The sequence below is a fragment of the Cornus florida genome, unplaced genomic scaffold (genome assembly GCF_030987335.1).
Source record: "Cornus florida cultivar Cherokee Brave unplaced genomic scaffold, ASM3098733v1 CherokeeBrave_3.0.0_Hap2_Chr06, whole genome shotgun sequence".
In the NCBI taxonomy this organism is placed as follows: domain Eukaryota; kingdom Viridiplantae; phylum Streptophyta; class Magnoliopsida; order Cornales; family Cornaceae; genus Cornus; species Cornus florida.
In genome coordinates this window covers 104,234,369-104,247,179 of record NW_026775576.1, presented here as the reverse complement: position 1 = coordinate 104,247,179, position 12,811 = coordinate 104,234,369, and the positions used below count along the sequence as shown (strand labels likewise).

Sequence of the window (12,811 nt, the reverse complement as noted above, 5' to 3'; positions counted from 1 at the left end):
ACAACCTACTTCACCTATCGAGATTAGGAGTTTCCTCAGTTTGGCAGGATATTACAGGAGGTTCATCCAGGGGTTCTCCAAGATAGCGGGACCACTCACTCATCTGACTAAAAAGAGTGTGCCGTTCGTGTGGGGTGAACATTGTCAGCAAGCTTTTGATGAGCCTAAGAAGAAGTTGACTTCTGCACCAGTTCTGTCTACACCACAGAACAGAATAGAGTATCTTGTTTACACGGATGCTTCATTGCAGGGTCTTAAATACGTTTTGATACAGGAGGAGTGACCCATTTATTATGGATCTAAGAAGCTTAAGCCTCATGTGCTTAATCATCCAACACATGATTTAGAGTTAGCAGCTGTGGTCTTTGCCTTACGTATTTGAAGGCATTATCTGTTGGGTGAGTCCTTCAGATTGTTCAGCGACCACAAGAGTATGTAATATTTGTTCACGCAGCAGGAGCTGAATATGAGACAGTGCAGGTGGTTGGAGTTTGTAAAAGACTATCACTTTTCTATACAATACCATCCAGGGAAAGCGAATGTGGTGGCGGATGCACTCAGTCGCTGACCTGTTAGTAGTCTTTCTGCTTTATTCACTACTGAGTGGAAAGCGTTGAAGACCGTGGATGAGTTGTCAGATGCTTTTATGGCTTACTTGGTGGTTACACCTTCCATCATTCACAAAGTCCTGCATGCACAACTCACGGATCAGCAGTGCATTGACAAGTTTGCAGAGATAGCTTCTAGAGAGGTCCCATTTTACTATGTTGGGGCTGATAGAGGTTTGAGGTATAAGGGACGGTTGGTAGTACCTTCTGCAGACGGGTTAAAGAAACACGTGATGACTGAGACTCACCACTCGGAGTTTTCTGTTCATCCAAGAGGTGACAAGATGCATTAGGATATGAAGCGGCAGTTTTGGTGGGCAGGTATGAAGAGAGACATTGCTCTTTTTGTTTCTTAATGTAGTACTTGTCAGATGGTCAAGATTGATCATCAGAGGCCGTCAGGAGCTCTATAGCCACTACCGATACCGGAGTGGAAATGGGAGAGCATTTTTATGGATTTTGTGGAAGGGCTTGCCAAATTCCTTTAAGGATCGCAATTCCATCTGGGTCATCGTGGACAGATTGACCCAGTCAGCTCATTTAGTGCCTATTCGCACTGACTTCACTTTGGAGCAGTTGGCGAGACTTTACATTACTAAGATTGTGAAGTTGTATGGGATTCCATTGTCTATTATATTGGATAGGGATTCTAGCTTTGTGTCAGGATTCTGGAAGAGTTTTCAGCAGGCTTTGGGTACAGAGTTGCATCTTAGCACTGCTTATCATCCTCAGACTAATGGACAAACTGAGAGGGTAAATCAGATCATGGAAGATATGCTCCGTTCATGTGTTCTTGATTTCAAGGGCCACCGGGAGGACTATTTACCACTTATGGAGTTTGCTTATAACAATAGTTTTCAAAAGACTATTGGGATGGCACCATTTGAGGTGTTATACGGCCGACCGTGTCGATCGCCTGTTTGTTGGATGCAGGTTGGTGAAAGCAGATTCTTGGGTCCTGAATTCATCAAGGATACTTTTGAGAAGATAACTCTTATTAGGGATCACATGCGTACTGCTCAGAGTAGGCAGAAGAGTTATGCGGATCGTCGCACTCATGCTTTGGAGTTTCAGGTTGGGGATTAAGTTCTACTCAAAGTGTCTCCTATGAAAGGTGTAATGTGCTTTGGGAAGAAAGGGAAGTTGTCTCCACGATTTGTCGGTCCATTCATGATTACGGATCGAGTTGGAGCTGTATTTTATAGGTTGGCATTGTCGGATAATTTGGATCACATAAACAATGTGTTCCATGTTTTAATGTTGCGGAAACTTCTGTGAGATGATGATCGGTATCAGCATATCGATGTTGGGGAGTTTGAGTTGCAGCCGGATACAACTTATTTGGAGCCACCGTATCGTATTATCTACTGTTGGGATCAAATCCTTCGTAATAAGGTTATTTCTTTGAGTTCGTATCTAGTGGAGTCATCACAATGAGGCTGAGTTTACTTTGGAATGGGAGGATGTCATTCGCTCGCAGTTTCCTGAATTACGGGAAGAATGTAAGAGCGAATTCCAAGGACGGAATTCCTGTTGTTAGGGGGGAAGAATGTAATACCCCTAATTTAACAAGGATAATTCTAGAATTTATTTAATTATTTAAATTGTGTTTTATTGATTTAGTTGTGAATTTGTTGATTTAATTGTGAATTATTTAAATGACTTGTTTTTATTTGATTGTTTTATTTAATTGTTTATTTAATTGGGTTTTAATTATTGGATGTAATTGTTTTCTTTAAATAGAATTAATTATTTTTCTTGAAATTGAATTAATTGTTAAATGATTTAATTTAGTATAAATGGATTTTCTATAAATAGAGTTTTATGTTAGTAGGATTAATTAAGGGTTTTGGTTTTAGACGTCACGTATGTAGCCGACATAATTAAGCATTAATTAGGTTTCATATGGGCCGACTAAGGATTTAGTGTAGGGTTTAAATTAAACTAGGGTTTTATGTAAACTTATAAACCTATAAATATATCTGTATAAGGCTGTCAAGGGTTTAGAACCCTAACCACGTTGTGGAGACAGAAGAAACAGAGAGGAGGAAAACCAAAGGGGCGCCGGGAAAACTTAGAAGAAAGACGCTGAGATTTCTGAACCGAGTCTCACAGGCAAGTTTTATAACTAGCTCTACCTCTTTGACCTGTGTTCTTTGCATCCCTAACACAATCTCAGGATGAAATAAGGATTAAAACAAATCTGGTTCGCATGCTTGCATTGTTTAATAAACATATGTTTATGAACTGTTAAATTGTTCGTTTTACAGTGTTGTTTGTTTTACTGTTTTGTTTTACTTAATTCATGATTTTAATGATGTCAATTGATGGATTAAGAATTTTAATAGTTCTAAAACATAGTGGGAAATCTTAAGATTAATCTGGGACGCAGGGCTAGATACCTGAAACAGTATGTGTTCTTGTATGGATTTTAATCCACTTAGAAGCTGTTTTGTGTAATTCTTTTTCCATATAATTTGGTTAATAAGTCATGAATTTAATTCACTTTAGAACTCCCTAAGACTTAGTTTTAATCAGTAATGAACTTAGTTTGAGGGATACAGATGCCGGACACCGCCAGAACTGGAGAAGAAGATGCACAGGGGAAGGAGGAATAGAGCAGGCTCCATTAAAAGATTGAGCAGGCTCAATCTAAGGATGGGGCACTCTTTAGGAAGTTGGAGGCGGCTCCATCATGATGGAGCCGGATCTATCATAGAATGGAGGCGGCTCCACTTTGTGTGGAGCCGGCTCCTTCAACAGGTTTCAGTTTTTCGCCTTTTTAGTGATGGTTTTGGCTACAGGTTTCAGAATTTGGTGTTTTCAGATGCTATTATGAGCTATGCAGGGATGTTTCAGTAGTATCTAAGTCCTATTAGATATCCCGAGGGTGTGATGATACATAATAAATTACAAAGAAATCGGTAGATTTAAACCGTTATAGTTTCAGGTGAACTTGTGGACTGTTTTAGAGGCAGAGGATTTTAAGTGCATAACCCTATGAGTTGCAATTTATCTGGGAATGGTAATATTGTTAAATCATGTTCCTATAATTTAATTTAAGTTTATTAGATTACGTAATGATTATATATATTTATAAGTGACAGTAAAACACTTTTAAGGAAGTTTACATGGTTTAAATTTTGTAGACGATTCAAGTTGATTAATTTTAAAATAGCAATTGAATTAGGAGTTTGATATGTAAATCATATATCAGTGGTATGGGATTAAGCCTATTAACTAATATAAATTCAGTTAATACTTAATATGAAACTAGTTGATGTTACCAAGAATTTGTTTATGTCAACTTGTGGGATGTTGTGGAGTAATTACAAGTAAGCATGTATATATTATTATTATTATTATTATGCTTATTGTGATTTACATGATGGTTATGTTTCTTCTCTGCATTTAAAAAATTTGTCAGAGAATCAGGTACTGGATGTATTAAACAAGCATGTTAATTAAACATTCTTGTTATGCTTATGATTGGATATGTTGATATTGATATGTTATGCTATCATATATATATATATATATATATATATATATATATATATATTATCAATACTAGATAGATGGTTTGTATGCACCGGTATGGGACGGTGTCATACCAGGGGGATTAGCTCAAAAATGCTAAGTCCTACCTACTCTGGATTAAGGGACGGATTAACTCTAAAGGTTAAGTCCTAGCTATATTTTGTGTCAGATTAATAAATAATTGAGTGGCACTTTGGTTTGGAATGGAATTTAAATATATTTTTATGATGCCACGATATGAGCCTGAGTCTCAGAGTCATTCGTTAGGGAGCATATATGCATTGGGATGCATAACTGACTATGATGGTTTGATGTGTACCTTGCTAGGACTAGGTAGTCATGCTCACCTTTGGGTGCGTTTTCGCATGGTGTCTACTAGTCAGGTTGAGATGGGCCTGTAGTCCAGTAAGAGTCCTGTAGTGTGATTATATATATATATATATATATATATATATATATATATATATATATATTTACAGACTATTAGTTATTGTTGGATTGGGTAGGATGTACATGCATATCTGGTCTCTGTTTGGGTAGTAGTAGTATAGAACTTGCATATGGGCCTGACCCACTCATCATTTTTTAGGTATCGCACATTTCCAGTCTAGAACTTGTTCGTGCTGAGCAGAGACGATCTTCCATTCTACCGACAACGTAGGATTTTTTTCCAGATATTAGATTTGGATTTTGTCTTCAGTTTTACTTTCATTTAGTTTGGGATTTTTATTAGGGTCCACTAGAGATGGATTCCCGAGTTGTTAAACTTATGGAGTTTTGGATTATGGGATTTTAAGTATTTAATTATAAAGGATTTTATTTCTAGTTTCTTCCAGCTTATTATTTTTATTTCTTATTTCAATTTGTATTCTGTGTTCATTAAAGTATTAATTGTTCGATATTTCCCTCGGGTTTGGGCCTGGGCCTGATCAACCCGTGTCTCGGATCCGAGGGGTATCACAAGTGACTCCCCATAAAGCCACTAAACTCACACGAGCCAAACAAATGAAGCAAGAATGCCTAATCCGAAAAGAAATGAACCAAGGGCAAAATGGTCATTTTTAAATTGATATAGGTGCCATTGAGCACACCATTGGAAAGACAACAAAAAATGAACAAGGTTAGACCCAAGAATCGCCTGATTCGGAGTCCGGACGGAAAAGATAAGAATTTAAAACAACATGGCTTTCTCCGTTTGAAGATTACCACGACCCTATCTCAGTAGAACTGGAATAACTCTCATCATAAATGGAGTTATGATGTGTGATTGGTACCATTGGATAGCTAACTCCGAGCTCTTGAATTTAAAGTCAAGAATGACCCAAATCGGATTCGAAATGAAAGAGATATGATCTCCCAAAGTTGGAACTTCAAAGCTGTCCAATAGATGCTGAGAGGGAGAGGGTTCTAGGGAGGATCGGTTGACTGAAATGCAATGGTCAGCCGGCTGAAACTCAATCATCGGTCGGCCGAACCCCAATCGTCAGCCGGCCGACACAAGGTTTTTCCTAAAAAGCCTACTGGAATGGTCTCGAGGGATTCATCAGCCGACCGAAACTCCTGCTGTTACTATGAAAAGCTGTTGTAATGGTGTATGTGATGCTAGGTTCATTTCTAAGGCTCTCTAAGCTTTATACATGATCTGGACAAGTTTGAAAACATCTCCTAACATCGTTGAAGCATTCAAAACATGCTAAAAACAAGGGGAAACTCAAAATGACACCCCGTGGAGGAATTTTTCAAAAAAATTCAATAAATCGTCCAAAAATAGGTCAAAAGTTGAAACTCAAGGGTTTTGTGAAATGTGGACATGCATACACACGTAAAAAGAAATTTAGGACGCGTCCCAATGGTCCGCGACCCCAAAATGTCAAGAATGCAAAATATGACCTCTCAACGGCCAAAAATGCCTTAAAATGGAATAAATGGAACTACAATGCAAGACCTAGAATGAAATGGTGTTTGGCCCTTGGCCACACCTCATACACGATCATAGGAACCCTATGAAAAAGAAAGAATGGAATTTCCATGCCCGATGCAAAAGTTATAAAGCAAAGACTAATGATTTTTCAATATTTTCATAATAAGCTTTAAAAGTAAAAGTGCATAGAATATAAGCTACATGTCATTAGCCTCCGGCCTCATCTCATACATGTTGAATACAAAGAAAAGAGTGTACTTATGCACACTTTACATATTTAGAATCAAAGAATACAAGTTTCATACATTAGGCTTTGAAATGATAGTTGATGCTAACATTTGCATGAAATGGAAACTGAAAAGCTAAAAGTCATCCCACTGAACAGCAAGCATCACGAACGAAGTCTTCGTATCTAATCAAATCCCCTAGTAACTTCGGGGTGAGTAAACAAGTTTACTCGTAGAGAATGAGCATGCATCGACTCAATTTCTTTAGAGATTTTTAGGACAACATGATATAGTTCAAAAGGGATCATGCCACCTAACGTCTATGTTAGATATTAGACTCAGGGATCATCCTAAGCTATCATGGAGTATAAGCAACAAGAATCATGATATATCTACATACATGAAACAAGTCAAGACTGGGATAATCCAAGAACATGATGAGAAAGATACTTGAACATAGGTTAACATGAATTGCATTATCAATACAATTAAGAAAGGTTTAGAATAATTTCATACAAAACGACAAAAGGATACTAAAATACAAGTATCACATTATTAATGGAATTGAACAAGGTTTGGAACATACCAATTAATATGACAAGAAATATACTCGAATACAAGTTAACACGAATTACATTATCAATGCAATTAACATGATTGGAGCATTCCAATTAACGCGATAGAAGTAATACACGAGATGAAGAGCAAAATATAATATCTATGCAATTAAACAAGAATGGAACATTCCATGAAACACGAAAAGAGTTATACACGAAAAGACATAATAAGGCATAATATCTATGCAAGTAAACAAGATTGGAGCATTTCACATGCACGACAAGTTTAAATCTTCAAGGAATAGCAACTTGAAATTTAAAGAGTGAAATCAACCAATGTGGAAACTCGGATATCGCCTGGATTAAAATCGTACTCTTAAGATCACTTTAAGGCTACTAACCCATGGGTACCTTTCCTCTAGTGCGCACTATAATGTAGGAGGACACTCTCCCATACTAGAACCAAGTCCTAACCATGACAATTCTTGATTAATATCCCAAGTCCCAAAATTAACAAGTTGTGCACCCAAGATTATATCAAATACAACAAATGCATTAACCACGTTTCATGCACAACCAAGATTTTGGAACACACAAGTCATGCCCTAAGTTCATCAACTATCATGGCATGTGAAATGTCAATAAATTATAGTGTGCAATTATATAGACAACAACCAAGATACATAACACATGGAATTCATTGAAGTAAATATACCACAAGTATAAGATGCATGATTTAATTACTTTCTAAGCAACACATGTGTAATTAAACCATTCCAAGACAAATGTGCATGTTTGTTAAGTATATTATTGAGATCAAGATATAAGTGTTCACGAAGCTTGATAAAAAGAATAAAGTCCATGGAATTCAAGTCAAATTCACAAGTCTAACAAGAATTCACTAACAAGGCATGATTAACTCAATAGAAGCATATAAGGAAATTTAATCTACTCAAAGATTAAATTATCAAGATTTCAAGGTAAGTCAAGGCCAAGTTCATTGTCAAGTTACAAGTCCATTACATACAAGATGCAACCATGTGAATTAAATTCCATACAAGTGAATTAATTAAATATAAGTTTGAAGACTCATCCGATTATTCTTGATTTAATACATGTGAAGGAACTTGCCAAGGAAATCATGAATACAAGGTTAGAAACTTAATCTAGCTCATGGAACAATTGAATGGATTTTAATTAATTAAAATCTCTAGATTTTAAAAGTCATCCAAATGACCTCAAATTAAAGTATGTTATACAACATGTCAAGACTTGTTTTAAAACCATGATACAAGTAAGTTCTAAGCAAGATACTACCTTGAGTATTAAACTTTAATACTAGAAAAAATATAATTTAAAGGTTTCAAAACCTAATCAAATATTTTAGATTTAATATATATAAAACTACATACCATGCACATCAAGAATTTCAAGTCAGAATTCCAACGAGATGAATAGTACACTTGGAGTAATTTAATTAATCTAATTAATTAAATATTACTAGATTTCAAAACACTTCCAATTTCTCTCAAATTCACCTATGTTGGAGAGCATGCCAAGGCCTAATATAATATGCTAACACATATTGATTTCAAGCTAGTTAAGGCCAAATAATTTAGTATTTTATTCAAGATAAATATTAAATAAAATCTTCAATACTTGTCCAAATGATCTAGATTTAATATATGTCAATCAACATATCAAGGGTAATATTCTATTATGCCACATGATTAAACAAAGCTATGGACAACCGGGAAAATTAAATCCTTCACAAGAAAAATAAATAATAAAATCCCTAGATTTTACATCCAAGCATGTAATCAAGTTGTATAAGCATCACAAGCATACAATATAACAAAAAAATAAATTATAACACCCCCTACCTCAATTTGAGATGAAAATCCCAAATCCCTACCGGAAGAAAAGTGTTCTGAATCCGCCAAAACCGAAGGGTTTTGTCGGGGACAACACGATCTACATGAATCCGAAGGAAGCCCCGTGAAAATCATAACTTAACTTCAAACACAAACTCAAGAAATGGTCAAAAATGATTTCTAATAAGGGGGAATGGTATAACACATCTAGGGGAACAAAAAACGTGAAGGCCGAAGACTTTTCACTTAGGAAAAGTAAATCAAATGAGGAGAGAGAATGTGGAAGCTCCATGGATATCCATGGCTGCTTCAGGTCGTGCAAGGGGAGTGGGGAAGATGAAAAATGAAATATCTCATCCCCCTTTTATAGAAATCTCAAAAAGTGCCCAAACGGGCCCCGCCAGGTCCGGAAAAGTGGATTTTGAGCAAACGTGCTCAAACAGAAAAACTCTGTGAATGAAAAAGATTTAAAATGAGAAAATATGAATAACGGAAGAAACGGCGTTAAAAACTGAGTCCCGAACAGAAAGTTATGCTCCGAACAAGTTCGACGGCAACCGGGTCCAGAAACTTTGAAACTGGAGAAAAACGACTAGAACGGAATTCCAAGAGTCCATGACTTGACGAAATGTGAAAATAAATCCCGTACAAGAATCCAGGCTCCAGACGAGGTATTTTGCAATAACTTTCGTTGATTGCACAGTGACCCCTACAAAAAGGGTTAACTGCGGCATGTGACATACATCAATAGCATTGGGCATGAAAGAAAAATGGTACAATGTTTTGACAAGAATGAAAAAGGGAATTTTTGGGGAGAATTTGATGAATCAGTTTTTGAGAAAAACCCGGTCGCCGCGGAATCACCAAAAGGTCGGTGTGTTAATATAGCCTAGAGGGAACTAGGGAGATTGCCCTAGCGTGGTTGAGCTATCTGGGCCCCAAATGATGTTGCGGGGGTACCAAAGGTCAGGGACAATAGCTAATCCTTCTCTCGTGTCGCTGCGGAGTCACCAAAGGGCGGGTTATATTAACAGTTTGTGAAGTGATGATGTTTTTGAAAATTGGGAGTGACATGCATAACATTGCATTCTTGGCACGAAATTTATTTGCTTTGAACTTAGAATTGATATTGTGTTTTCCCAGCTTTGCATGACCCCAAATTCCTATTGTCCTATTCTTTGTTTGGATTCACGGGGACACAAGAGGTGTGTCTTAGGCACCACCTACTGAGCAATTTTACTCACCCCTTTTATTTAACATTTTTTACATGAAACGGGAAAGAAGTGGCGGATGATATTCTATCACAGACTTAGTATGGATTAGGAGCTTATTTTGTTGTTTTTGTACTTGGGTCATTCTATTTTTGTAAGACTAAGCATAATGTGTTTTGTACGGTGACTTATGGACTTTGAATATTATAATTACACCTATGGGTTGTAACTTTTGTATAAGCTATCTAAATGTTACAAAATATGGACATTTGATATTAATCTTGTAATTTGGGACTGTAAATATGATATTTGGATGATATAGTAAGTGGTTGTACCACCATGGAGTGTATTATATGATATTTGTATTGGGACAGGTTAAAAATGCATTTAAACAAGTTGTAGAACGATTTTTAGCGGAGGTCATGCCGAATTTTTTTTTTAAAATTTTGGCATCATTTAGGGTCGTTACAAATTTGGTATCAGAGCCGAGATTCGAAAACCAGTAGGATGACGGGTAGAGGCCTACATAGGGGTTGCATGGGAAGTCATTTGCATAGTTTATGTGATTAATTGTTAAAGTGTTTTGCTATGTGCAAAAACATGCTTAACTATTTACTTGTTTACATGCTTACGTGCTTATGTGCTTATATGCTTATATTAATGTGTTCATTGCCTAGTCTTGGATGTTAAATGTTAGTATAGCATCCTTTTATGTTGAGTTGTTCACGGTTGGACCTAAGTGTTATCGTTATTGAATCGTTTTATTTGTTTTATAGAACGATGTCACGGCGTGAAGAACCCAGGGAAGTTGGCCCTAAGCAAATAAGGGGTGATGTTGGCGAGAGCTTGAGCTCCAATCTGGCGGAGCCAGTTGATGAGGACACACTTCTTAAAGACTTGATTCCCCCAAGAGTTGTCCCCACAAAGAGGGATAATGTTGAAGCACCTGTAGAAGTAGGTGAAGGTTCTTTAGCACTGGAGTTGAATCATTTGTTGTAAAGTGCCGTGAGGGCAACGATTGCGGCTCAGTCGCAGTCGGCACCACAACCTACAGTTCAAGTTGAGGAGACGTCAGCTCAGAAGTGTCTCAAGATTATTAAAGGGTTTTCTCAATTGATGCCGGTAATGTTTGAAGGTGGTGCAAATCCTATGGTAGCGGATGACTACATGGAGCAAGTTGAAACTCAATTAACTTCTATGAATGTGACGGAGGATCACTTGAAAATTATCCTAGCCACTTACAAGTTCACAAAGGATGCCAAGTTTTGGTGGAAATTGATAACAAATCAATATAAAGTTGAAGAGGTGAGTAGGGATAAATTCAAGGAGCTGTTCTATAAGAAATATTTCCCTGCCTCCAATAAGTGGGAGTTAAAGAATCAGTTTATTAGCCTTATCCAAGGCAATATGCCAGTGACAGAATATGAGAACAAGTTCACGTCTCTTTCCCGCTTTGCTCCAGAGATGGTGAGTAATGAAGTTGATAAGGTTCAGAAGTTTATCTCCGGACTTGACTACAAAATGAGGCCGTTGTTAATAGCACAGGGCATCAAGTTTTATTCTGAGGCAGTGGAAAAGGCATTAATGTTAGAGGTGGAGGCCAAAGATAAAGAAGCAAGAAGGGAACAGTGGAGGTAAAAGAAGAATATAGGACCATCTGCAGAGGGACCATCTGCAGAGGGACCTTCAGGGAAAAGGAACATGGGTGGTTCATCTTAGTTTCAGGGGCAGTAGTCTGCACGATCTGCTCCTACCACTCCGTTGCTAGCTGGGTCTGATAGGAGTGGAGTTATTTGCTTTCAGTGTCAGCAGCCTGGACATTATAAGTCCAATTGTTCCATGAGATTGACTTCAGTTTCTTCAGCTCCGAGGGCTTGTTATGGGTGTGGCCAGCAGGGCCACTTGATTCGAGACTGTCCGAGTCAAGGAGCAGGCACCGGTAGTGGCAGAGGGTCACGGCAGAGGCCGTCACAGTCGGCTACAGTTCAATTAGGATTCAGACCGCCGCCACCACCACAGCCTGCAATGTCTTCTCAGGGTTCACGACCAGCTAGGAGGGATACTCCTACTATGTCGGCACAGCAGTCTGGTGTTCAGATGAGTAGTTCACAGGTACAGGCACTGCAGGGACGTGTCTTTGCACTTGCACCGACTGATACATCTCCTGGATCTTTAGTGCTCCGAGGTATATTTCCAGTGTTTGGTTCTTGGGCCCGTGTTTTGTTTGACTCTGGTGCATCTCATTATTTCATTTCATCATTATTTGCACTTGCATCGGGGTTAGAGGTCAGTTTCATGGATCGGGAGTTGTGTGCTGATACACCAGTTGGGGTTTCAGTGTCATTGAGCCGAGTTGTGCAGGATTGTTCAATTATGATAGCTGGGCAGACTTTTATATTTAACCTTATCCTCCTGGAGATGACTAGCTTTGATGTCATTCTCGGGATGGATTGGTTAATTTCATTTCATGCTACGATCGACTGTTACAAAGGAAGGGTTACAATTTGCACTCCCGAGGGAGACTGTTTCTTTTTCGTGAGAGATCGGAGTGATTCCCACATTTCATCGTTTTATGGAGTTCGTGGATAGAGTCGTGGTGATTACTTTTTGGCTAGCCTTATAGCCGAAGAAGATGATGTTGGGAAAGAGGATTATCCTGCTGTTGTTCGTGATTTTCTGGACGTGTTTCCGAAGGATTTGATAGAGTTGCCTCCACACCGAGAAGTAGAGTTCTCTATTGATTTAATGCCAGGTACCAGGCCGATTTCTATGGCACCATATCGTATGGCACCAGTTGAATTGGAAGAATTAAAGAGGCAACTTGATGATTTGAGGATGAAAGGTTTTATCCGACCGAGTGTGTCACCGTGGGG

The 12,811-nt window shown here is 38.0% G+C and overlaps 1 protein-coding gene across 1 annotated transcript; it reads left to right on the top strand.

Moving 5' to 3' along the window:
* Positions 1 to 11,063: 11,063 nt before the first annotated feature.
* Positions 11,064 to 11,576, top strand: LOC132314747 (uncharacterized). Its single transcript, XM_059813570.1, has one exon. It carries the CDS (start codon positions 11,064 to 11,066, stop codon positions 11,574 to 11,576), a length of 513 nt encoding a protein of 170 aa, XP_059669553.1.
* The last annotated feature ends 1,235 nt before the right edge of the window (positions 11,577 to 12,811 follow it).